The 23,960-nt window shown below is 41.7% G+C and overlaps 1 protein-coding gene across 1 annotated transcript in view; it reads left to right on the top strand.

Annotated features, from left to right (window-relative positions):
• Positions 1-22,387, top strand: part of PEX14 (peroxisomal biogenesis factor 14) — a 65,901-nt gene extending 43,514 nt beyond the window's left edge. The window contains exons 3-8 of the mRNA XM_040084885.2: positions 7,669-7,791; positions 13,905-13,990; positions 14,571-14,673; positions 15,925-16,022; positions 19,046-19,137; positions 20,560-22,387. Coding sequence (XP_039940819.1) covers positions 7,669-7,791; positions 13,905-13,990; positions 14,571-14,673; positions 15,925-16,022; positions 19,046-19,137; positions 20,560-21,025 — 968 coding nt within the window. The 3' untranslated portion in view covers positions 21,026-22,387. The remainder of the gene's footprint in view (positions 1-7,668; positions 7,792-13,904; positions 13,991-14,570; positions 14,674-15,924; positions 16,023-19,045; positions 19,138-20,559) is intronic.
• The last annotated feature ends 1,573 nt before the right edge of the window (positions 22,388-23,960 follow it).

The raw sequence follows: 23,960 nt of genomic DNA on the forward strand, positions 1-23,960 counted from the left end.
CTCTTTCTTCTTTTCTCTTTCTCTCTTTCTTTCTCTCTCTCTTTCTTCTCTTTCTTCTCTTTCTTCTCTTTCTTTCTCTCTCTCTCTCTTTCTCTTTTTCTTTCTCTCTTTCTTTCTCTCTTTCTTCTCTTTATTTCTTCTCTTTCTCTCTTTCTCTCTTTCTTTCTTTTTTTCTTTCATGGAACAGAGATAACATACTTCATATAGGCAAGGTGCTTACTTTACATTAGAAGAGGAAGACCTGACCTCTCTTGCTGCAAGCGAAACTGTATTTTCCCTGCCTTGAAACTACCAGTGAAATGCATTTTGAACTGACTTATAATGCTGTGATTTATTCTGTGGTACACTTTGTGATATTACAACGTCCTTTTGCCATTGTGTTTGATTTTTTCCTCTCTGATAAATTTTATTGGGTATTTACCCGAAATGCCCATAGGAGAGTGAGGCATTCTCCCTGCTGTTTGGTGCCTCAGAGAAGGCATCCCATGATTTCCTTCCCCTCCCATTAACCTCACTGCAGTTTCTTTACTGTCTTTATCCTCCTTGTTTTGAAATAGTATTAACATGGGAGATATTTTTAAATAGAAAACTGGAAGAAAACATGTTTCTTATTCATATGTATACACATGGTACGCACAAATGTGAATGAGTGACCAGAAGCACCTTTTTCAGTTTCCATTTTGAACTCAGATATATAAAACTGAGAAGAAAAGTAGTAGTACTTGTTCTCTTTCTTCCACTCAAGACATGCTAAGCAGATCACTTGCCCTTCCTTATTCAGAGTGAAAATACTTTGATCCAGTTTTCTGAAGACAATACTCATTTCATAAGAATATTTAATCAGTAGAAAATAGAGAGGATTTAGTTTGTTTGTTTAGTATTTAACCAAGTGAATAAGGCAGATTAGGGGAAGGGGGGATACTGGACCCATAAACAAGGTGATATATAATATTTTTTTTCGTTCTCCTTTTAAATAAATACCGATCAGCTTTATGTTCAGAGACAATAGGAGCCGTTGGCTTAAATTTGCAGTTTACTGTATTTATGGCTGTAATATCAAGGTGCTGCCGTCGTAATTTCATGCCCCAATGAGAAGAGCAAGGTCGAAGCAAATGCTTCCATCGGCATCTGCTAACACACTAACTCATAAACAAGGCCCGGCTGGATCAGGTGGCACGGAATAATACAGGCTAATGAAATACAGCACAGCTTTCCATTACTGTTAGTTTTTACAGTGTCGTCATTACGTGTAATTTATGTTTAAAAAATTCAATTTTATACAAGGCTCTGGGAAATAGGGGTCTGCAGGTCACCCGACGACTTTTAACGGCTCTGAGAGTCCTTATTGCACTCTACTGTTCCAACAAAATGTTAATAATAAATAATTTAAAAAATCCTCTTTTACTTTTTCTCTGGTTTGCATATCTTGCTCTGTCTTTTTAATTACAAGTGGCTAAGGAGAGTTTGGGGCTCTAGATGATATCAGGAGTTATCCCCTTTGCTGGTGCTCCCAGAGAAGGGTTACTATCTGCTTGCTTTTCTTTTGTCTGTCTATCAATCACCTGGGATCCTGTAAATGGAGTAAACACAGCTGAGGAGAGGGAGATACTTAACAACCTCTCTCCCAAACCCTCACCCTCTGACATTGCCCTCCTCTCCTCCATTATACTTCATTTTATTACAGACTCCGAAAAGCTTACCTAGGAAGAGAAACTGCTGCTGAATTTATTTATTATTTATACATGTTATGCCAAAATACTTTTTATTTTAACCTTTTCATTCCTGGCTGACTCACTGTGTCATTCCTAGCATGTTCTGTTAGTCTGATTTTTCTTCCTTATTTTAGTGCTGCGCAGCTGAGGTTAGAGCACCCTTATCAGTTCTGATTGCTGCTTAGTCGCCCTGATGGGTTAAAGTGTATCATGTTTCTGAAAGATTGCGCTTGCATAATTAACAGTCTCGTAGGTGAATAGAGCTGTAAGGATTCAAAGCCCTTTCAGCAACTTTTCAAATTACTTTTATTTCTGCATTTTTCAGCCTGACAGTTGAGACCAGTCCATATCCCTTTGATGTGTGTGGGGGTTCCTTTACTAAAGTTTGAGCTGGAAGTTCAGTTGCAGGATGTTTACATTGAAATGCAGCGTCTCAGTGTAAATCCAGGGGAAAAAAATCAGACTGATGTTTCTGAAACCTTGGGTTTTATTCAAATATTGGGTTGGGCTCAACCTCACAAATGACCGTATGTGAAAGAAAATGGATCCGGAGACTTTGCCTTTTTGACCTTTTTGAAATACGTCCAGCTAAGCACAGAGTAGGACGTAGCAGGCAGGTTTGATAAGAGTCACCCAGCACTGCATGTAACTGACTGAACAGGTGGAATCATTAGTCTGGATCAGATCCCAGAAGGATTTTATGATGATTCTTTTAAAATATGGCCGTGTTCTTTCTGAGCAGGGTTGACTCAGTGGCTTCCAGGAACAGAAGTGAAATGTCATTGCAGGGTACTGACCAGCAGATCTTCCTTTTAGTCATGTGATACCAGGCACTAACTTCAGGTGGTCATGTAGTTTGTTTTACCTAAACAAGTTGTCTTGTCCTTCTTTGTTTTCTCCTTAATAGAAAGTGTATGGGAAAAACTGAACAGCTGCCACGCTCTGCCCCACACCCTCTCCTGCCTTTTGTCCCTGGGGCAGGCTGGGGGGTTGCTTCAGGGTGGTCTCCTAGAGCAGTAATGTGGCTTTGGAAACCCACAAGGGAACTGAATTTTTTCCACCACCTTTTCTTACTATGGCAGAATTCTTAATTGCACCTAAAGCAGACATGTCTCCCCAAACCTGATATAACCTTCAGGTTGTGAAAATTTTGTGTGAATTACTGAACTGAGCAATGTAAGGAGGAATATAATGAAGAAAAATATATTTTCAGTGCATAGGATGGGAAAAGGGCTGTCACTAATACGCCAGAACCTGTGTTAGAGGAAGAAAAAGCAGTGGCTCGTCTAGTTACTAAATTCATGGAAGGGTTTTACATTGCAATTATTGCTACTTTGTTTTGACAGAAAATAGGTAAAACACACATCTCCTGAGTTTTATTTTCTGTCTGCCAGAGGTTCAGTTGTGACCTTGGAGCACTTCTCATGTCTTTATGTCTAACCTCTTTCTCATCTGTGAAATACGGGTAACAGTTCTGTAAGTACTCCTCTACTTCAGAGTGGTCATAAGAGGAACAGTATTTTGATGTACATGAGGTCCTTCAATAGTAAGGGATATTATAAAAAGACATAAACAGACAGTCAGGTCTTAAAAGTTCTTGTACAAAAGAGTTCTTTGTACAACACCCGAGGTGCAGGCACCAAGAGATGCTTGTGACAACCTATTTCATTCTCTGACTTGCTCTGTTTCTGTGTTTGACTACAATTTACAGAGGTTGAGTGATGCCTGTAAATTGAGTGGCAGCAGTGAAAATCAAAAAAGAGGGTCAGCAAGAGCCTTTGAGTGCAAAACAACCATGGGTGCCGGATTATTCAAATCAACACCCTGAATGAAGCCTGAAAAGGAATTTTTAAAGCTTTTTGAAAATTATGAGTAATTCTTTGCAAGGCTGTAGTGATGTAGAGGAATGAGATGGATGGTTGGGGGAAGGGAACAGGTTTGCATTCTGTGGGGCTCTGAAGACAGTTTCCCTGCATCCTTCTCAGCTCAGTCCTTGCTCAGTACCCTCTGCGGTTAGATTATTCCTTGCAGATAGCAATCAACTGGAAGGAAGTGTGTGTCTAATTTGCATGAGATTATTTAAAACAAAAAAAAGGTCTGCATTAGTCAGGGTGATGGTAAACAACGCAAAGAGATGCCTTTTATAATATAGCCGTGGCTCAGCTTTCAAAGCCAAATATAATTCACTTACAATTGGCAGTTTCCTTTATTGTTCCTTTTAACCTTTTGCGTTCTGCATGGACTTGATCTTACTGCAGCCGCAGAACAACGAAAATGTTTGTTTACCAAAGGGTTGGAAAGTGGATTTAGAGCAATTCCACTGTTCAGCTGAGGTGATTTTCTTGAGATACCTGTTTGAGAGCTATACTAGATACAAAGCCTCAGGTTTTGTGACACTACTTTTGCATCCAAGGACAGAGGTATTATTTTTGGGTTGCCAATTTCCTGCAAGATTAGAACAATGAATGAACATGGATACTTTTTCATGTAGTGCAGTGATAGGACTGTGATAAAATAAAGCAAGATGAGATACTGGAACAGATGACACTTAGATATGGTTTAGAAATTCACATTTTTGTATGTAATGAATATATCGAAGTTGAATAATTTGGGCATGGAAAATTCATATTGTGTGCATACATAGGTGGTGAATTTGAAAAAAGAAATAATTCCAAAGCGAAATGTGATGAGTTGGCTATAATTGCCTAAGGAGAGTCTTAGAATATCTTGTCCATTTTTGTTACTGTGTGTGGGAAATGACCAGCAGGAAGACAGGTATATTTCTGAGTGCAGAGATGACTTGTCATTACTGAGTGTCCACCATGCAGATTTACTCCGTATATAAGCTGAAGGAGTCAGCTCCAGGACTCCCTTGATCTTGAGGCCAAGATCACAAGGTCTTAAAAGCATCTCGTCCAGATGAATGAAGAGGTTTTCCAGGCAATCCCAGTCTTCTCCTCTGATAATTAAGAAGGGATGTGTGGAGTCCCTAAAGACGATTGAAATAACCCCCAGATTTTGGCCTTGGAAGGACACGCTGTAATTCTACCCCTACCTCTTCTCCCTAATACCCAGATTCTCCTGGTTTCTTCTTTCCTTGTTAATCCACTGGTTGTGGGACCCCGGTGACCAGACCTGTCTTCCCTATAGGATACTGACCTTACCTGCCCTTAGTCCCACCCCTGTGCCACAAGGTCACTCGATGCTGTAAATCACACTTCCGCCTGAGCAAAGCACGATTGCCCCTTTTTTGCAGTGGATTTCCCTTCGGCACCTGGAATAAACCTTGCTGGAACTTGATCTTACGCAAAGGGCCTTCTTTCCTCTCTTTTGCTGAGCTAGCCTTGTGGTGTGCATGGATGTGAGAGCTCGACTGCTTGCCTAAGTTGCTCCAAGCAGCTTTTCTACTGGAGAGGTTGACTGGGGCCTAGGCAGCGGCTTCACTCCTAAAGGACACATTGCTACAGGGGTGTAGTTGAGACATTCTTCTGTTTATTGCCACTAGTACCATGGCCAACACCACTTCACAAGGCAGCAGAATAGTAGAGGGAAGTAGTAACAATTCTAATTTGTTCTACTCAAACCAGGAATTGCAGTGTGAAAGGCTCCCATCATTCTACCATTCACATCAGCTTCTTCTTCAAAGCACAGCAGGGTTTAAATGGAAACAGTGATACTTGTCTCTACTTGGCAAGATCAGAATAATCTTAGAGGTGCAATTTACTTGCAAAAGATTTTAGCTTTTTTCTCAAACAGGATGAGAATATGGTATGGTTATGAAACAACAGACATTGTTTTCTGCCCTTTTTGCAGAAGGAAGAGAAGATCCTCCCATTACTTCTGATGTTTCTAAGTGTTAAGTATTATCAGATTTGCATGGAAACAGAACAAAATGACACAACTAATGCTGTCACCATCTTTATGAAATCCAGTAGTTGCTGGTGATCTGCAGTGTTGGCAGCTGTTTATGGGTTCTAAATTGGGTAGTTGGTAGCTGGTTAAAACAGTTTCTTTCTGATTGGACTTTGCTTTTTAACGTGTATTAGACACTGTAAATAGTGCTTTTGTGAGTAGAGCAATATGCTGAGTTGTGTTTATCTGCCTTTTATTACTCTCACTGCAAGTCTTGTTCCATATTGTTTTGTGTGGTTTTGGTTCCTTACTATTTGAGCTGTGCATTAAATAAAAGTCACAGGGTGATTCTGTCAGATTGCAGGACCAAAGATCAGGAACTTTCCATTTCTGATTCTGTTTCTTACAATGACAGAATTTTCTTGTTAGAGAAATCACTCAGCTTCTCTGAAATGCTCAGTGGAGTAGATGAATAGTGTCTCACAGGAACTCAGAGTTTCTCACACGCTCACAGGAATAGAGAGAAGATCTGTTAATAGTTATAAAGCTTTCTGAATACCACAAGCACTGTGTTAGTGCTTATGATATTAAATAACAGTTCTGAGACAGACTTGTGTATTTATTTCTGGCAATACTGTTTGTGCTACAGATTATTCTGTCCAGACCCTCCAGTATGCAGTGAAATTAAAGATCCTGAAAAAATTTCTTGCAACTTAGCTAATATGCCCAGTGGCCTGACCATTTTCTATATTGCATCTCTCTGTAATATTAAAAAGCTAGGCTTTTTAAGGTATTATGTTCAGGAATTTCTTCTACCAGCAATGCTTTATGGATCTCAAGCGGGGGTGGTGGAGAGAAAGTATTCCCCCATTTTTTCCCCAATGCTGTCCTGTTCATACCATTTTCCTCACCGTACTCAGTCCCTACAAGAATCATGCAAGAATCAAGTGGCCTGCCTGTTACCTTGTAAATCTCTTTCCTTAAATCCATATTGTAACTTCCCACCTTTCTGAGTGTTTTTGCATACACTGGGTGTATGGTGAAAGGTCCCAAATCCCTTCACTTGTTTCTCCTAGCAGGGACACTGGGTTTTTAGGTGCTTCTGTGCAGGAGAGTAACACAACAAATGATACACAGCTGTCCAGCTCCCACTCCATGGTTGCCATCTGACTACTAAATTCTTTTTCTAGAGGATGTTTTCTCCTGTTGGAAAAAATAATTCAGCTGTGCTTCCTTCTTCAGGGATGCTGGTCATCGAGAATCCTTTAGCTGCCTTTCTTTTCCCCCTTGTTGGCCAAATTCTTTCCATATGTTGTGGCCAATTGCAGATGGTCATCCTGGCGTTTCCTGATGGCAGGAGTCACTGCAGCAACGTACCATGAATGCAGTGTTACTCCAGCTCTGCATGAAATGAAAACCAGGCTGCCCTGAGGCAATCTAATCATTCACCAATGGGTCGGAGCAATGCTCAGCTGAAAGTTGGGCTTGGCCTTGTTTTGATCTGTTTTGTTACAGTTTTATTTCCTCCTTACATTCTGTGTCCCATTCATACTAATCACAGTCAGTCCTGATTTTTTTTTCCTTTTATTTCTGCATTTGTCATAAAATAAAGCAAATTATTCCCGTCTTCGGAAACGATCTAGACTAATTAGTCGTCTAACCCAATAATTAGTTTTTTGTTTCCCTGTCTGTTTTCACGCATTATTGTTAGTTTTTTCCCCTCTTTTTTTTTTTTACACCATTACAGATTAAAATGAGTCACATTTGCAGTCGATGATATCTTTTTTTCGGGGGAAGAATGGAGAATTGCAGTAGAAAGCTACTTCAAAAGCAGCAATAAACTCAAGGATAAATTAAGGAAATTGAATGAGCCACATTTGGAAGCAGCATTGAGGCTAATATTCTGTCGCTTAAGGTTAAATTGCAACAGAGAAAGAGAGAGGGAGACATTCCAGTGAATCCAAAATTGGGGAGGCATTACTGCTCAAGTCAGTGCCAGAATTCTTTGCAGCTTGAAAGGGTTCTGCCTGGCTTGAGAATTTAATTATGTGTGCATAAAGTGGGTAAAGGTGCTAAACTGATTTCATTTCCTCTGCTCCCCCAGGCCTGACAGATGAAGAAATCGACCTGGCTTTCCAGCAGTCGGGCACGAGCACAGAGGAGCCACAGTCCCCAGGTCCTGCCACACAGCCGGTGCCAGCTCAGCCTCCTCACCCCGTGATGTACAGTAAGTGCCACTTTGAAAAATACTGCTCCCAGTTGCTTTCTGCTGTGATTTCTGCAGAGATTTCACAGGTTCGTGTGTGGCATCCAGGATTTCGGTTCAACTGATGACGTGTTTTTTGTCCACATCGGACACCAAATGTTACTTCGAATGCACTTGGTGTTTGTTGATGCCTGTGACAAGATCATGTTACACAAGGAAAATGAGATACAAATGATCACTGTCTACAAACAAATGTCATCCATACCAGCCTGTGACACCTCTTGACCTGAAGGTGGATAGTCAATGCAGATTAGATTCTGACACACTGTAAGGATGTCAGAAAAGCACTTTGTCAATATGGCATTGAGTCTTCCCTTCTAAAACTTGGAAAACTTTTCTCTTTGATCTTAAATAATCGGAGGTGTGACAACAGAAATTTTGTGTAGACTATGTGGATGTGATTGTATGATTTTTGTGTACAAAATACACTCTCAAAGAAATTTTAGAATCCTGACATAATCTGTATAGACTCAAAATTTACATATATATTTGCATTTTAAAACAAACCTCGCAAAAAAGTATCTAAGCTCCAGACAATAAAAACCAAAGTACACATCATTAAAAATCCATCAAAAAAAGCTGTTCAGCTCACATGTGTGCCTGGTAGTTTGAAAATCACTTCACTTACCTGCCAAGTATAAAGAATAGGATTTTGTTGCTGCTCTTAAACAGCTCTATGGCAGATATTGACTGATGTAACTCTCTACTTAGAGCTGTGTTTATTAGTTTATGGCAGAGGTTTGCTATTGCTGGAGACGATAGTAGACTTGCTTTCTGAGTTTTTAGCTGCTCTGGTTTGGCACATCAGTTTGAGATGATAAACTTTTGTCCTAGTATTGGGCTCAGAACTGGAATACTTGTAGCTGTTGCATTGTGTGTGCTGGTGGACTCTAGTGCTGAATTCTGCCTCCTGGGCTAATTCCTGTCTGCTGTAGTCCACAGAAAATGCCAGGAAGGCACCATCTGCTGTCTGGCTAGAAGCAGGGCCATATCCCTCTTGGGATTGGAGCAATTGTTCATTGCTCATTGGGATAACTCTTACCACAGCCCAGTACTGGAAGAGTTATCTTCCCTTATTTCAGTGTTCCACTAGTATGAGTAGAGCAGGGAAGAAGCATGCAGTTCAGCCTGGGAAACACTGTCATCACTGTTAACCCTGGCAGCTTTATCACCCCTTGTCTGTTTTCCTTTTGCTATTTTGGGTTTCCTCAAAGAAGCAGCTCCCATTTTCTTCTTGCTAGGTAAGAATCTTAACTTAAATTTTAATGTTCCCAGTAAGAGCTTGAAAGAGAATTTAGAAGGTATGATTCTGTAATGTTTAGAAATCAAAGGTGACTAAAAACACCACCAAATAAAAGCCTTCACAGGGGTTCTGATTGTAAACCTGTGCTTTAGCTTTGTGATCTGGTTGGTGCTTTTTAAATAATTTGAACCCAAAGCTTCTCCCAGTGAGGAAGTCCTTTTCAGCAGCCCCCAAAATTGGGGAAGGGGTGACAGTGAGTTCATTAGGTATTGTTCCTTCCCAGTCTAGCCATTTTTTGTAGACCTGTTTAAGCTTAACCTTTAAATGGGTGCATAAAAATAATAAATAGCTGGACATACATGGTATTCATTTGACCAGAATACTTGTTTTGATTAGTTCTCATCTGTGCCCTATTCTAGTTCCTGACTGTTGTAGTCCTGGTGGGTGTTAATGATGGATCCATCCATCTTTGTTGTCTTCCTATCAAGTGCTTTCCATGGTATCAGAACTGCAAAAGGAATGTGTGAATTTTTCTAGGCCTGTTGTATGAGACTGTGCAGTGGCTCAGTTCTTTCAAGGTGTGTTGTTTGATGTAAGTTATTTCATCAGTTGGATGCTAATCCTGTAATGAATACTTCTGAATTGGTCCAAACCTTCTTCAGGACAGTTTTTTCTGTGATGGTTTGCTGGGTCAGTTTATCTTTCACAGTCTCGTCAGGGGTTGCCATGTACAGAGGAAGATAGATACTGCTTTTTCTATCTGTTATGCTTATCATCTCACAGAGTGTTTGTGACACTGTGCTGGAATGCTGCAAGATTGGAAAGAATATCTAAATGACCAGGGAGAGAGAGAGGCTGCTCAGTCTCTACACTGACTTGGTGATGGGAACAACTCATGTTGAAGAGCTTATATTGGAAAAGACTTCAAGCTATATCTGCCTTCCCCAAAGAAGACAATGAGTTTCTTGTGAAGCAACATCTTAGGTCTCCAAGACTGTGAACCACTTTATGTTTGATACTTTTGGTTCTTTATAAGTTTTTTTTTGAGTAGTTCCGACATCTCTACACAAAACACAAAGTGAGGAAAATAGAGACTTGCGTTTTAAGAAATCTAATTTCTCTCTGCACCTTCTTCCCAAAAGGTGTTGCTGCTTCATGTTTAAAAATGAGATTAGAACTGTGGGTTACAAGCACAGGAGTTCAGGATGGTTCAGAACTATCTCAAGCATTTCCTCAGCCAGAATGAAACAAGAGCCAAGCTGACAATGTTGCCAGTAATGCCAGGGTAAGATGCCCACTCCTGTGAGTCACAGCAGTAAATCCTGGGTACCCCTTTTGAATTTGCTTCCTTGATCTCTTGCTGTTGCCACAGCAGTTTTTTCTGTTTCTTAAATTCATACCACTTAAATACTTCTTTTTGTACAATTGAACTTAATATTCTAATATTTTATTGGAAACACCTGTAAATTTCATATATGCTTCTTAATTCTTGGAGAGTTAACAAGAAAAAAGTACACTTGTAAGCTATCAGAGTAGCATAAGTCTTGTATGCTGAACCCCTTCTGGGTTTGGTTGAAGAGAAAGTATAAAAACTTTTCTGGAGAAGAGACAATAATTAAATTTCTAGCATTTTAGGTCAATACCATCTCTACTAATTCTCCTCTTGTTCTGGAGGAGTAATTCTTTCTCTCCAGTTTGTACTTTTGCCAAGAGGTGTCAAAACTGCTTAAAAAAAAAGCTTAAAGAAAGCTTGAATTTGATTAATATAGAGAAACAAGACTTTGCCTGACTGATAATAAAACTGATAAATGACATTTGAATTACTTGTAGCAGTAATTTATTACATAAAATATCTTTTATTTGACATGCGATTAGTTGCTGGAAGCATCACTCAATCTGACTAGTTTAAACATGCTCTAAAATGAACCCCCAGTAAAAAAACAGGGCTGTCTGCTATTGGTGTTATGAAATACACTAATTCAGCAGTGAGGACAAAAATATGACTTCTAATATTTGAATGATTAATTTGTTGGAGTTGTGATTTATTATTTTTTTAATTTTTTTTTTTTAACCTTATAATTTTACCATATAATTACAAGCAAACTTAGGGGAGTTTCTGAGCAAGGTGTGCAAAGCTGCATGCTTATCATCCAGGTATTGTCTGTGTCATTTGCATGGTATTTATGGGCGCCATTAATGGGATTTTACACATGCTTAAAAATCAGCTCCAGTGACTTTTTTCTTGCCATTTGGATCTTCTTTTCCCATTCTTGTGTCTTCATTATGTGGAAGTGTGCAGAATACAGACTGTTTCCTCTTACAATTAAAAATGGTAACTGGAATCCAAACTTTTTTTTTTTTTCCCAACACCTTTCCATGGATTCACTGTTGTCTTCTGGAAAATCACCTCTTTCAGCATCTGTTTCTACAGTTTTAAATGTGGATACTGGTGAAGCTGTCCTTAAGTTGGACGCACAAGGCCTAATTACCTGCTGTTAGGAAAGTTAATTCTTAGGTGAATGGAGATCTTAAAAATAGTAAGTGTTTATTCTGGAAATGCAATTTACAATGACTGCTGGGGAAATTAAATGTACTTAGCGAAGACACGGATTTATACCTTGAGAAAACATCTGTGTCCCTTCTATTTGACTTTTGAAGATCTCTTAGTAAAATGGTTTGCTACTTCTGCAATGTCTAAAGTAACTGTGCTGTCAGTGCTGTTTCACTTTATCTGAATTTTGTTAGTTTTACAAGTGGAGAAATTGAGGATATACAAACAGTTGGTGTGAGCACAGAACTTAAAACCGAGAAACTCCTAAGCCTCTCTTCACGCTTTAGATTAGAGAATTGCAAGGAAAAAGAAAGGTTGAGTGTAGATTTTAGGCAGAGCTGTGATATTCTTTGTAACACCGTGAAGTTGCTGTGGTCAGTGCAGAGCCTTTACTGCGTCCCTCACTTGCTCGCTTCTTCTCTCCACTCCCCTCACTTTTTTTTTTTTGTCACAAGACAGATTTCACACATCTCTAAAATGAGTAAAATGGCATTTCAGCTTCTTGTCTTTATAGACTCTCTGAACTTTAGGAAAGATCATTCTGGTCCCTTTTCATTAATAATGAAAACCAGGGGGCAATAAAATGTTCTTAGCTCAAGCATTATAGGAATGGAAGGAGAGATGAGTGGGGTGAAAGGACAAAGCAGATGGATTCCTACAGGTGTGTCTCCTTCCTGCTCAGTGGTCAGTGGAGCTGGGAGAGAGCTTGGGACAGCCCGCCAAGGACAGCCATGGGCAGGATTCACAGACCCTTGAGCTAATTAATCTTGTACAACAGCACCTCAGCCTGGAACAAACTGTGTTGTCATAGGAGGATATTTTTAGTCAGAAGTTCAGGGCAGAGAACTGGACAACCAAGAGACTTCAGGTACCAGAAGTGACAGTGGGGGCACAGCGCAGAGGGGAAAGTGGGATAGATGGCTGGGGTTCACAGCAAGATTAGTGAAAGATCATTTTAAATCCTGACATGTACACAGCCAGTTACTGCAGTTTAGCTGACATGTGTTAACTCATTAAGTTTAAAAGTTATGATAATTTGATCATGTGCTTAAGCTCCAAAACTGCAACTGCAGCAACCCCAAATACTCCTGGTGCCACTATTCACTAGTTCTGACAGAGATGCCTTAATTTGTTCAGAATTCTAGCCAGAGCATAATTTCAGGAGCTGTGTCCTAAAATATAGCAAGAAGCTCTGAGTGCCAGTATTTAGGAGTCAGACCCAAATACTCTAGACCCTAAATGCTGGGATTAGGGGTAATTTTGAAATGAAATGCCTGTAGAAGAATTCAGCAACAACCAAAATGGCAATAGGTAAGCAAGCAGAAAGGAGACCAGAGGCCGCCCATTTCAGCCAGTTAAGCCTCCTTAGTTGAGACTTGGGAGAACATAATGCATTTATGAGACATTGTAGTCACGTGTAGATTTGGAGACCACACCGGTCTCCCATCTCATCAGTTCTGCCCACATCCTGCCATTGAACTTTAGGCAGATCATTCTGGATCCTCCTTATATTAAAGAAAACCGGGGGCAGTACAAGGTTTGTTCAGGGAACTGCGAGGGAGGTGACAGGATAAGGCTGGTGGAAAACTACAGTTATTTTCTGATTCTGCTGAAGGAGCAGGGCATAACATATCTTTGCTTTTCTCTGTGGAGCCTCTGAGCTTCTGTGCACAATTGTCTGTTAAATATCTCAAGCTTTTATCTACTTCTTTACCTCTCTCTGTAGATACTTAATTGCATATTTTCTCTCTGCTCTTTATGTGTGCTTTGGTCCCTATTTGTAATTTAAGCTTGAAAGACACTGGATCCTTCCTCATTGAAATGGTCCATAATTGCTGACACAGTTTTCATAAACCCATTTATTGCCCTGATAGATTTCTCTTCTTTCTTAAAACACTCCCTTCTTTCCTTTCTCCTGCACTCCTCTATGTCTCTGGCTCTGCCCCTATTTTCAAAAATTATGATAGAGAAGAACAATAGGTATTCAGGTAAGGAGTTAACCTTAGGTAGTACCAGCCCCAGAGACAGTTACCTGGTTCAGAGTGCCTTCTACAAGGAAAGAGTAGGGCAAAACAGCTTGATGGACCCTTTTTAATTGCTGCTGTGATTTCTCTCCCTGTGACACTACTAGGCCAGAGTCAATGCCAGAGGTCTGGTCAGATGTTTAAATGTCCTCTGCCAAAGGCCTGCACACTGTGTCCAGTCATTACTCTTTTCTCTGATAAAATGAATGTACAAAAATGTTGTCACTTGCAGTTCTGACTGTGATAATTTCTTTAGGTCCCCCTGGCTCCAGATGGCGAGATTATGGGGCTTTGGCTATCATAATGGCAGGAATTGCCTTTGGATTCCACCAGCTCTACAAGGTAATATGTCCCTCATACTCCTACACTGTACTCTGAGAAGAACATATTATGCTGCTTGTATCCAAATGATCATGTTGGCTCCAAGCTGGTGAAGCATCTCTGTTGTCACTGGCACTGCTATTGGTATATTTGAGAAATTCACTTAACATGAAAATGCAAAGTCAAAAAGTGGCAAGCAAACAAAACTAGTTTTTAGCTATGGATATCAAACTACTTTCAAGGGAAATAAGGTAATTTCCCTTGTGTATGTTCTTGTTGAAGGATTTCCCATTCCTAGGATGAGGCTGCAGAAGATTCCGTGGTAGCTAGAGGAGGGTTGTAACCTATTGTGTCCAGTCCAACCTGTGCAAGTGTGGAATGAGGCAGATTGCGTGGCTGTGCCCAGACTTAGGAGCTGGTTTTCAGCACCCTGACAAGGTGCACCTTAGTACCTGCTGCAGAGGGAATTTCTTTTCTCAGCCAAATGTCTGGATAAATGACCACTGGCTTTGGGGAGTGGGATTTGAGGATGTTTCTGGTAGATTAGAAATCGTGCTTTGCATATCCCTGTTTCCTGAAAAAGTTTCTGTACTCCATGCAGAAGTACCTGGTCCCTCTCATCATGGGAGGCAAAGAAGACAGGAAACAACTTCAGAGGATTGAGTCAAACATTTCTGAGATGAGTGGCAGTGTGACACAGACGGGTAAAGATTAATGACTCCATCAATTCACCCCTCAAACCTTTCCTCCATGTATCCTCCATTCTGCCAAGACCCCCACCTGTTTCTTTCCCTCCATCTCCACTTTATGTGGTGACTTCATTTATCTGCTCTGAGAATCTGTTCACATTTGCAAATGAAGCCGCCGTCATTTCGGTTTAATTTGAAATTGCTTGTTTACTGTCGGCACGGCCTCAATTAATTATGTTTTTACGGAAAGGCTCCCAACCTCAGAATATTAATAAGGGGAATAAAATGACAGCCTTTCGGAGGGCTGTAAAGTTCATTTTTAATTTCTGCTTCTCTGATGTTTTCAGGGGCTTTTTTTTTTGGTGGTTTCTCCCCACCTTCCATCTGAAAATCCGAGGAAGGGTCAGGAGAGTCTGTAATTACTCTGCCTCTCTGACCTTAGCCACCTTCTATGTTACTGACACTATAGGGTGTCTGTTCATTACCTGATGCCCTAATGATAGTCTGCATTAGCTGTTACCTGTCACACCAATAGAGTTTTCAGTTTTATTTATTTTTATCAACTTGTTCTCTCCCTGGAAGCTCTGGATAAAGTGCCAAAGTAGAAGAAGTTCTACAGCTGAAGTTGGAGTCCAGCAGAAGTTCTTGCTGGGGTGTAGGAAGGGAATACAGGGTGCTGTCTTGAAATAAAAGGGGGAAATTGCAAAGTGTATTCAGTTGGGATGGAAAAAACTATGATTTTCAGCAGTAAGTTTATTAAAGATGTTTGGGTTGAAGGAGCTGGTAGGTTGAGAATAGGAGGATGTTAATTACACTTTTCACTGAAGGGTGAGAGGAAAAGCATCTTTCATTCCTTGTGATACCCTAAGGTCAACCCTGAGAGCAGCCTCTTCCCAGACTGGAGCTAGCCCTAGTGTTTGCCTGCAAGAGCCCTGAGATAGATAAATGATGCAAATGTTGTGTAAGTTCAGGGAGATGAACAAATCATAAACCAATATAATTAAAAGGGAGAGGTTTTAGACGGATATACTGTGGGCTATAGACATCTATACAATGGAAAGATAAACTAGAAATACTGGAGGTTAGATACAGTGCAGGTAGATTACCCATAGTGCAAATAAATCATATGGATTAAAGTGAGCAGGCGGGCGTAGATAAATTAAATGTAGTAGGAATAGAGGCATCTTTTTAGCTAGACAGCAGGAGTGGGTGAGTGTGTATTTGTGCATGTATCTCCGTTTAACTCTTCTGCTTTTTCCCTTACAGTGACTCAGTTACAGACAACCTTAGCAGCTGTCCAGGAACTGCTAATCCAGCAGCAACAGAAAATCCAAGAGCTGACCCAAGAACTGGCTGCTTCTAAGGTACCAACTTCCAACTCTTCACCTTTAGAGCATCATCAGTTCTGGAGCATGCATGGTTTCTTTTGTGGGCACATGGAAGGCACCTGTTGGGTTCACAACCTGGCCATCAGCTCTGCCATATCTCCAGTTTCTCTGCATCTGACTTGTTATGGGTGGTGTGGTTAGAGCACTGGAATATGTGTTCTCAGCTCTGTATCTTGTGCTGCATTTGAGATGAAATTATTGTGGAGTTATTCCCCTGACCAAAAGAGGCAAAGACAGTTGTGCAGAGAATTTGTTTATGTAATATGTAATTTTACACGTTTGTATTTCTCCTGTACTTTGTACATCCTGTTCAGCCAAGTATACACTTGAAAGATTGTATTTAAGTCACTTATTCAGATCCAGGTAATGGCCAAACATTCTTACTATTTGGGTTCTTGTTTCAATGATTTTGGTCAGCTGAATGTAACAGGTGGCCCCATTACAACCCTGTTAATGACACACAGTGACCCATTCCCCTTGACTCTTGACTTGACCTTGGTCATAAAACCATCATGTGTAAATAAAGTAACCACTTTTAACCAAAATTGATTTTCTTGCTGGCAATGAGAATTGGTGCTTTACTCCAAAGTACTTTGCAACCCTTGGCCCAAGCATTCTATCAGCTAGGAACTGTTGACATGTGAGGCAGGGTGAATGTGAAGCAGTCACATGGAGATGAAGTCTTCCGTTGACTCACAAACTTGGATTGTTCAAGGCTAAGATTGTTCGCAGTTAGCTCATGGTGTTCTCTGTACAGGGAGCTTTTCCTGTGAAACCCTTCAGGCTGTGTTACAGCCCTTCACCTGTAGCTGGAGCAGTTGTCTTCTCCCCATAGCACACTTCAATCTCATGCACACCCTTGGATGGTGTGTAACCGGTGGGACACAGCTGACTCTGTGCTGTGCACACTGTGCAGGAGGAGTCCTTCAGTGGCACAGCTGTAAACGCAGCCATGAAAGCCAGTTTATGGTCACAACACTATGCTTCAATTTTCCTTGGGAACTGTGGCTTGACAGTGGCCTGGAGCCAGTCCGGAAATTGGAAAACTGTTTTCAGGTCTTAAGTGCTAAGATTAAGAACACATGTTGAGCTTTAAGAGGGAAAAAGGCCATAAGTCTTGGTGGTTTAGAGAGTCTTGAAGAAGTTTTCCTTCCCCCTTCTCTACCCCCTGCACTGAAATGGTAGCACACATTGTTATGATATCTAAACCTCATGTGTACAAAGAAAAACTTGGGCAACTCCACAAACCAAAGAATAAAAGCTGTGTTTTCTCAGCTGTAATGTAAGTTTTTATATCTGCTTTTCAAACTCCTACTGGCATGCTGTAAAAAATTAAAAAGAGGGACTTTAAGTAATTAAAAAACGTTCATAAAAATTCAAGGCTTGAATTTTCTACAACTGTTTTTAAAGAGACTGGCTAAAAAGCCCCAGATGTCAGATTTTATTTCTAAATCTTTGGCATCTGGCACCATATGTGTTTTGGAAATTTGAGTCCTTTGCAGGCCAGTGAGTGGAAATCACTCCCTTGTTAATGTGCTGCTGTAGCTTTCAAGGTCTTAGAAAGCCAGAACAGTGGCTCCTGGATTCTTGCTGTCTGAGGACTGGGAGTGTGAATCCTGAGGGAATGCATCTGTGTAAAACACAGCTACTACAGCCTGAGCCTCTCCCAGTCCTTTGAGTTTGAAGCCCAGAAGTCACTTGAGTAGTGCTGCTGCAGGGTTACTCTGCAGCAGCTCAAGCCTGCTTAAGAGTTAGTAGGAGCAAGCAGTTCTGGCTACATTAATGGCTGAGGAGGAGTTTCGTGTTATTCCAGTTCTGGCATCCTTAGGTGAGGAATTTATTAGAACTGTCTCTGCAGTGATACTCACCAATGTGTTTGTTCCTAATGGCTTTTAGCAGAAGTTACTGTGGGGCGTGCCAGGCATGTATTCTTTAGTCTTATAGCAGCAGGAATTACTGGAGCAAAAAGATGTGATAACCATAGACCACGGTCTGTGTTTAGAAAACTCCCATTTCTCAAGTTCCCAAAAGGGTTAAAAGAAAGAGTGCCAAAAGTATTGTTTGCAGCATGTTATTCTCAGTTACTTACTCTAATTTCTGCCTGATATCCCATGGCAATTCTGATGCAATTCTGACAGCAGCTGTACCAGGCTTCCATGAGTTACTTATCATCTTTCCCCACAAAAGTGCATTCACTGCCTTGAAATATCCAAGAGAGTGCTTAGTCCAGCTGCTTCTGGAGATACGACCTGGTAACTCAAGCATAGATCTAATTCTTCAGAACGAGTAGGGAAAATTTTTGCAACTTTCAAGTATGTATTTATCAGCCCACTTCTAAATGCCACAGAGTGCAGATAATGGAGTCTTTCTTTCATAATTTAGGAGAAATGAGCAAATGTTTTTAAGACAGTTGTTAATATATAATATTCAAATCTGTTGCCTCAGCTAAGTTCAGTCACATGAAGGAGTAAAGGACCTGATTCAGTGCAACTCCCACTGCTGTTCAGGATCCTAGTTCTAATTTTTCTCTAGAAATCATTCATAGGTCAGTGCCAAATGATTTAGTTTGTCTCTCTGGGTGTTGTTCTCTGTCTGATACGTTGGTGGAAAACATCCAATGTGGGCCCACCTGTGCCTGAATTCTCACAAGTGCTGGCCTCCAGAAAAAAGAAATATCCCCTTGAGATGCTTTAGCAATAGTTTGTGCATGGGATTGGAGACAAGATTAATTAGTCTCCCAAACACAAAGCAAATACTGAACAGTCTTGGCACCTTGAGACAATCATTATTTTTGGTCATCATGGGGATCTGTTCAAGTATTTCTTAGTGTGGAAGTTGTTTTGCTCAGATCTGAGAGATTTTAAGTGATAGAGCTTATGTATGTTATCCACAGGACCTGAAATTCCCAGATGGGAGCAGAACAACATAGGAAAAAGTGACATTGTGAACTATCTTCCAGTTCAGACACTGATCTTTATGTCTTGTTTTTCATGTTTTAGGCCACAACTTCCACCAACTGGATTCTGGAGTCACAGAATATTAATGAATTGAAATCTGAGATCTACTCTTTAAAAGGACTTCTTCTGAACCGGTATGGATGCAGTATGTGAGCAGACTGTTGTGGGGAAAGTGCTGCTTTCTGGGATTTCCTCAGTCATGGAAAGGAAAGGCATTTCCAACAGGAACTACCTCTATATCCTGTTACTGCTATTTTAATAATACCATTTTGCACTCCACTATCACTTTCTCTTTGCAGGTCTCAAAATGCTTTTCAAACTGGCCTCAAATCACAGAATGCTTTAGGGAATTGATAAGATTTTTCCTTTTTGTTTGTACTTCCCCCACAGTCAGGATGCCTCTCAACTAGTTTGAGGAATTGACTGCATCTGCACCTGTATTCTGTTTTAGAAAGTCATTTGTAGGTTCAGTTCATCTTCCTTGCTCATGGTCAGGGCATAGCCAGGGTGGAAAGAATCATGCCACAGCAGAGCACTCACAGAGGATGGGGTGAGCTCAGCCCAGTCCTGCAGTGGCTGCTGATGGCAGCAGCAACAGCAGGGGAGGTGAGAGCAGCTCCTGTTCCCACTTCAGGGAAGGCAATGCCGAGGGTGAACACTCAGTGCAGGAGGGCAGCCAGTTGTCCTCTGCTCTGCTCTTGTTTGTGGCACTTGCCTGCTCCCCTGAGGGGCATGAGGAGCCCCTGGCGCACAGCCTTTGCAGACTTCATCTCACACCTCTTCCTACTCCCACTTTTCACATACACAGGCAAGGATGCATGGGAGTGCTACATCAGACATGCTTTTGTGCTTTGCCCTTCATGACTCTGAACGCACCAGTGCCCCCCGTGCACTTACTTTTGTCCTGTTTGGCACTTGGAATCTCCTGTTAGTACTGGGCATTAGTCTGATAGTATCATATCCTTAAAATCCAGCTGGGAAGGACTCAGGGCCAGCTTTCCAGCTGGTGCAGGCTGTTAGGACTCCATTCAAGTCAGAGGAGCTGAACCAGTTTGTGGCAGCCAGGGTCTGGCCCAAACATGTAAAGTGTATGCTGGGACTGGGAGAAAGGCTGTGGATTGCAATGAGCCAGAATGCAATCATGGTGTATCACAGTGAGGTGAGAGCCAGGTGGTGAAATTCCCTGGCTCAGGCACTTGGTGTGTCTGACTTCTTGCTCCAGTGGTAATTTTCTGTAGCAATTAATTAGTGATTGTCTTATAAAGGGACACCCATGTCTTTTCACAGGCAGCATTCCTGAGTGCTAGCTTACTTTGTGAAATTGGCCAAATCAGATCGCTTTAGTGCTTTAGACTGCCCAGCTGGGATATTTTCCTTGTGTACAGGCTCAACTGCTGAACGCTTGTAAAGCACTTTGAGAATCTCTCTGGAGAAGTGAAGTGGCCTTGGTTTTGCTCATTTATGGCAAAGAGGCTTGCAGTTTCAGTCTTGCTGAAACCCCTCAGTATTTATAAAGCCCCTTTCTTTCCTTTTCTTTCCCTCTTCTCCTCCCCAAGGAGGCAGTTCCCTCCCTCCCCTTCAGCTCCTAAGATCCCGTCATGGCAGATCCCAGTGAAGCCAAGCTCACCCTCCAACCCTGTTGTTGCCAACCACAACAGCAGCAGTGACATCTCACCAGTCAGCAATGAGTCTACCACGTCCTCCCCAGTGAAGGAGAACCACAGTCCCGAGGGCTCCAAGGTCAGCTGCCACCTGCTCAGCACGGAGGAGAACACCAAGGCTGTCATCGACGTCACGAGCCAGGTGCGGATGGAGGTGCAGGGTGAGGAGGAGAAACGGGAAACCAAGAGGAACGATGAGGAGGAAGAGGATGATGAGGATGATGATGTTAGCCATGTGGATGAGGAGGAATGTCTGGGTGTCCAGAGTGAGGACCGGCGAGGAGGGGATGGTCAGATTAATGAGCAAGTGGAAAAGCTACGAAGACCTGAGGGGGCCAGCAATGAGAATGAGATTGACTAGGGCACCCTGGCTGCTGCTGCTGCTGCACATCTCCCCCGGCCTGCCGCACTGTTCCCAGTGCCTCTCCTGTTTTGTGGAGGGAAAAGCTACCATTCCCTGCAGTGATTCTCCCTTGATTGACCTTGAGCAAGGTTGTGATTGCTCAGCGAACAACATGATCGCCCTGTTTCACCACAGGGCTTTGCAGCCTGGCAGTGGCTTCTTCTCCCCTCCCAGCCCTTCTTCCCATGAGCTGGGGTCACTGCTAGGCTGGCAGACCAGTCGCCTTACCATGCACCACGGCTACAGAATACGCCCTCTTACAGAAGCAGTTGGCCTCTTGCTGCATCCTAGAGCCCTTCTATCCAATTTCAGAAACCAGTCTGTCTTGAGCTCCTTGATTTCACAAGCCTTTAATCCTACATAAGGCCCAAACCAATTCTGTTTCCCAAAATAACCCTGGTTTATTTCCCAAACTACTTGATACTCTGTTGCAAAAAAAGAAAAAAAAAAGAATGAAAAAGAATAAAAAAGAAAAATAACATTTTAACCTCAAACCTCAGTCTTGGCTCTTCAAACCTTATTCCAAGCCTCAAATTGCTGAAACTACCTAGCATATTAAAAACGCTAAATTTCTATGGCATCCAAAGAATGCCATTTCCACCCCTCATGCTTACATTCATCAGAGTGGCCTATTGGTAGGGATCAAGTCCAGGTGTCATGGCCCCAGTAAAATCCATGAGAACAGGTGGCTTTGTTGATGGTTGCTCCCCAGTAAAAGGCTTTAAAAGAAGTTGACTCCAATCCCAATTATTACCCTTCGTCCTCTGAAGACAAGGAGCTCACCAGTTTTTGACATCTTGTATTTTATTCACAGCTGCCCTGAATGAATAAATGAATGAATGAATGGGGTGAAATCAGATGCTGAAATAGTTGGTTAGTTCTGAATATTTACAATGGTTTTTAGCCTTTTTTTCTCCCTAAATGAGAAGCAAAATGATCATAAATGGTACCTCTCCAGTGACAGGCACTTGCTTCAGCAAGGCAGTCTTTCTAGCAGAGAGAACAGCTCCAGTCCTGAGGTTTAACCACTGGCCCTTCTTGCCCACTCCAGCCTTGTTTTTTGCCCTGTTGGGCCATACACAAACCAGTGAATTTTAAACCTCTCATTCGCAGTTTTGTGTTTGCAGCTGGTAAAATGGTGGTGTCCAATGATACTATTCACTGCATCAGAGCATCTCAGCAGAGCAATTCTTGTAACAACTGAGTCTCACTGTCCTCACCAAGCAAGTGTGCACGTCTGTGTGATCATGTATAGATTTCAGATATAAAATATGATTGTATATAATTGTAATAAATATGAGTTACTACTATTTAACACCAGGCTATTACTGGATTACTGTGGCTCTTATTTTTGCGAGAAATATGCATGTAGGGTGGTCAGGGGAGGGGAAAGAGATGGTTACAGAAATCCGATCCTTTTAAAATGTTTTCCAAAGGACATTTGTGGTTGGTTTTCTGATTGCTCCAGTCCTAGGCAGTATCAGCAGGAGGCAGTGGTGTTAAGTGCAGTATGCTACAAACAGCTCCATGAGCGTGGTAGTGCTGCGTTGTTGTTGTGTCCAGTGATGCAGAGGTTGGGTGGATGTACCCCCAGTGAGTGCATGCAGTTATTCTGTGCCTCTGCTCCCAGCAGGAGGCTCTGCAGGGTGTGGAATAATGCTGCGTCCTGCTCCTTCCACCAGCAGCAGGAGGTGCTGAAGGGAGCGTGTGAGATATCCCATGGCCCCTCAGTCTTATCTCCAGGAGGGAATGCTGTGCTGGATCCCATGACTGGTCTAACCCTGCCATCCCAGTCCAGAAGCCACTGAAGGAGATGGTGTGCAGCAAGGAGATTGTAGCTACTACAGTTCCATCGTTGTTCAACAGAACGATTTGGCTCCCTTCTGAAAAATGAGGGATTTACTTGATTCCCAAGTATTTGGGTGTCTGGTACACAGTGACATTTTCCTGCTCGGGGGAGTGAAAGGGACCTTCATATTACTGTATTTAGACCTGCTGCTGAATGTGATGATTTCTCATGCCTTAAATGGACGAATATCTTCCCCAGGAGTGAGTGAGTGTGTGTGTGTCTCTCTCTCCCTCTCAGTCTCTCTCTCCACTGTTTAACGTTCACAAAGAACGTCACGTTTAGCTAAAACAGGGCAAATTTGAAAGTGTTTAAAAAGAAAGGCCTTTCTTAAGAGATGACACTTTTCATTTCTCCAGGCCAAGAATCCTTGTGAAAAGAAAACACAGAAACACAGGGATGTGATGAAAGAGTATTGTCCTGCCTGTATACATTTTATATACATAGAAGGTTTTGAAAATAGAAAGTGCATGGACAACAGCAGTTGGTGAAATGTGGAAAATATGTTGCTGAGGTATGTGCCTTGCAGAGTGACTTAGAGGGTTTATAGTACAGGCATCCCTGCGGGTTCATTTTCCCCCCTTTTCCTCCATGTTGCCAGTGTTCAATGCATTTACCTCAGGATTTTTGATGCAGAGTAAAAGGCAGTTTTCTTTAGCTGCGCTTTTCTGTGCATTCGCTTTTCTTTCTCACTACCTTACCAGTTCTGTAGGTATTCTGTATATTGTGCCAGTTCTAAAGTTTTTCTTTCTCCATTCTGATGAATCCCACAAAACCCCATAAAGGTCATTGTTGCTCAAAACGTTACTCTGTGCCTCTGGCTGTTGATGGGGTGTTTGTGTATTTTGTTGAAGAGATCCAACCCACCAGCAGAAAATTTGGAAGAAGAGAGACCTTCTAACCTGCAAGTGCAGTCATGAATCACAAGTTCTGTTCCTCTGTGTTGTGTTCCTTCTCTTTCCAGCATAGCAACATTTGCAGGAAGAGGATTTTGGTCCTCGTAGCCTGACTACTAACTTGTTTTTTTGGTGTTTTTTTTTTTTTTTT

This window comes from Hirundo rustica, chromosome 22, assembly GCF_015227805.2.
Source record: "Hirundo rustica isolate bHirRus1 chromosome 22, bHirRus1.pri.v3, whole genome shotgun sequence".
Lineage (NCBI taxonomy): Eukaryota > Metazoa > Chordata > Aves > Passeriformes > Hirundinidae > Hirundo > Hirundo rustica.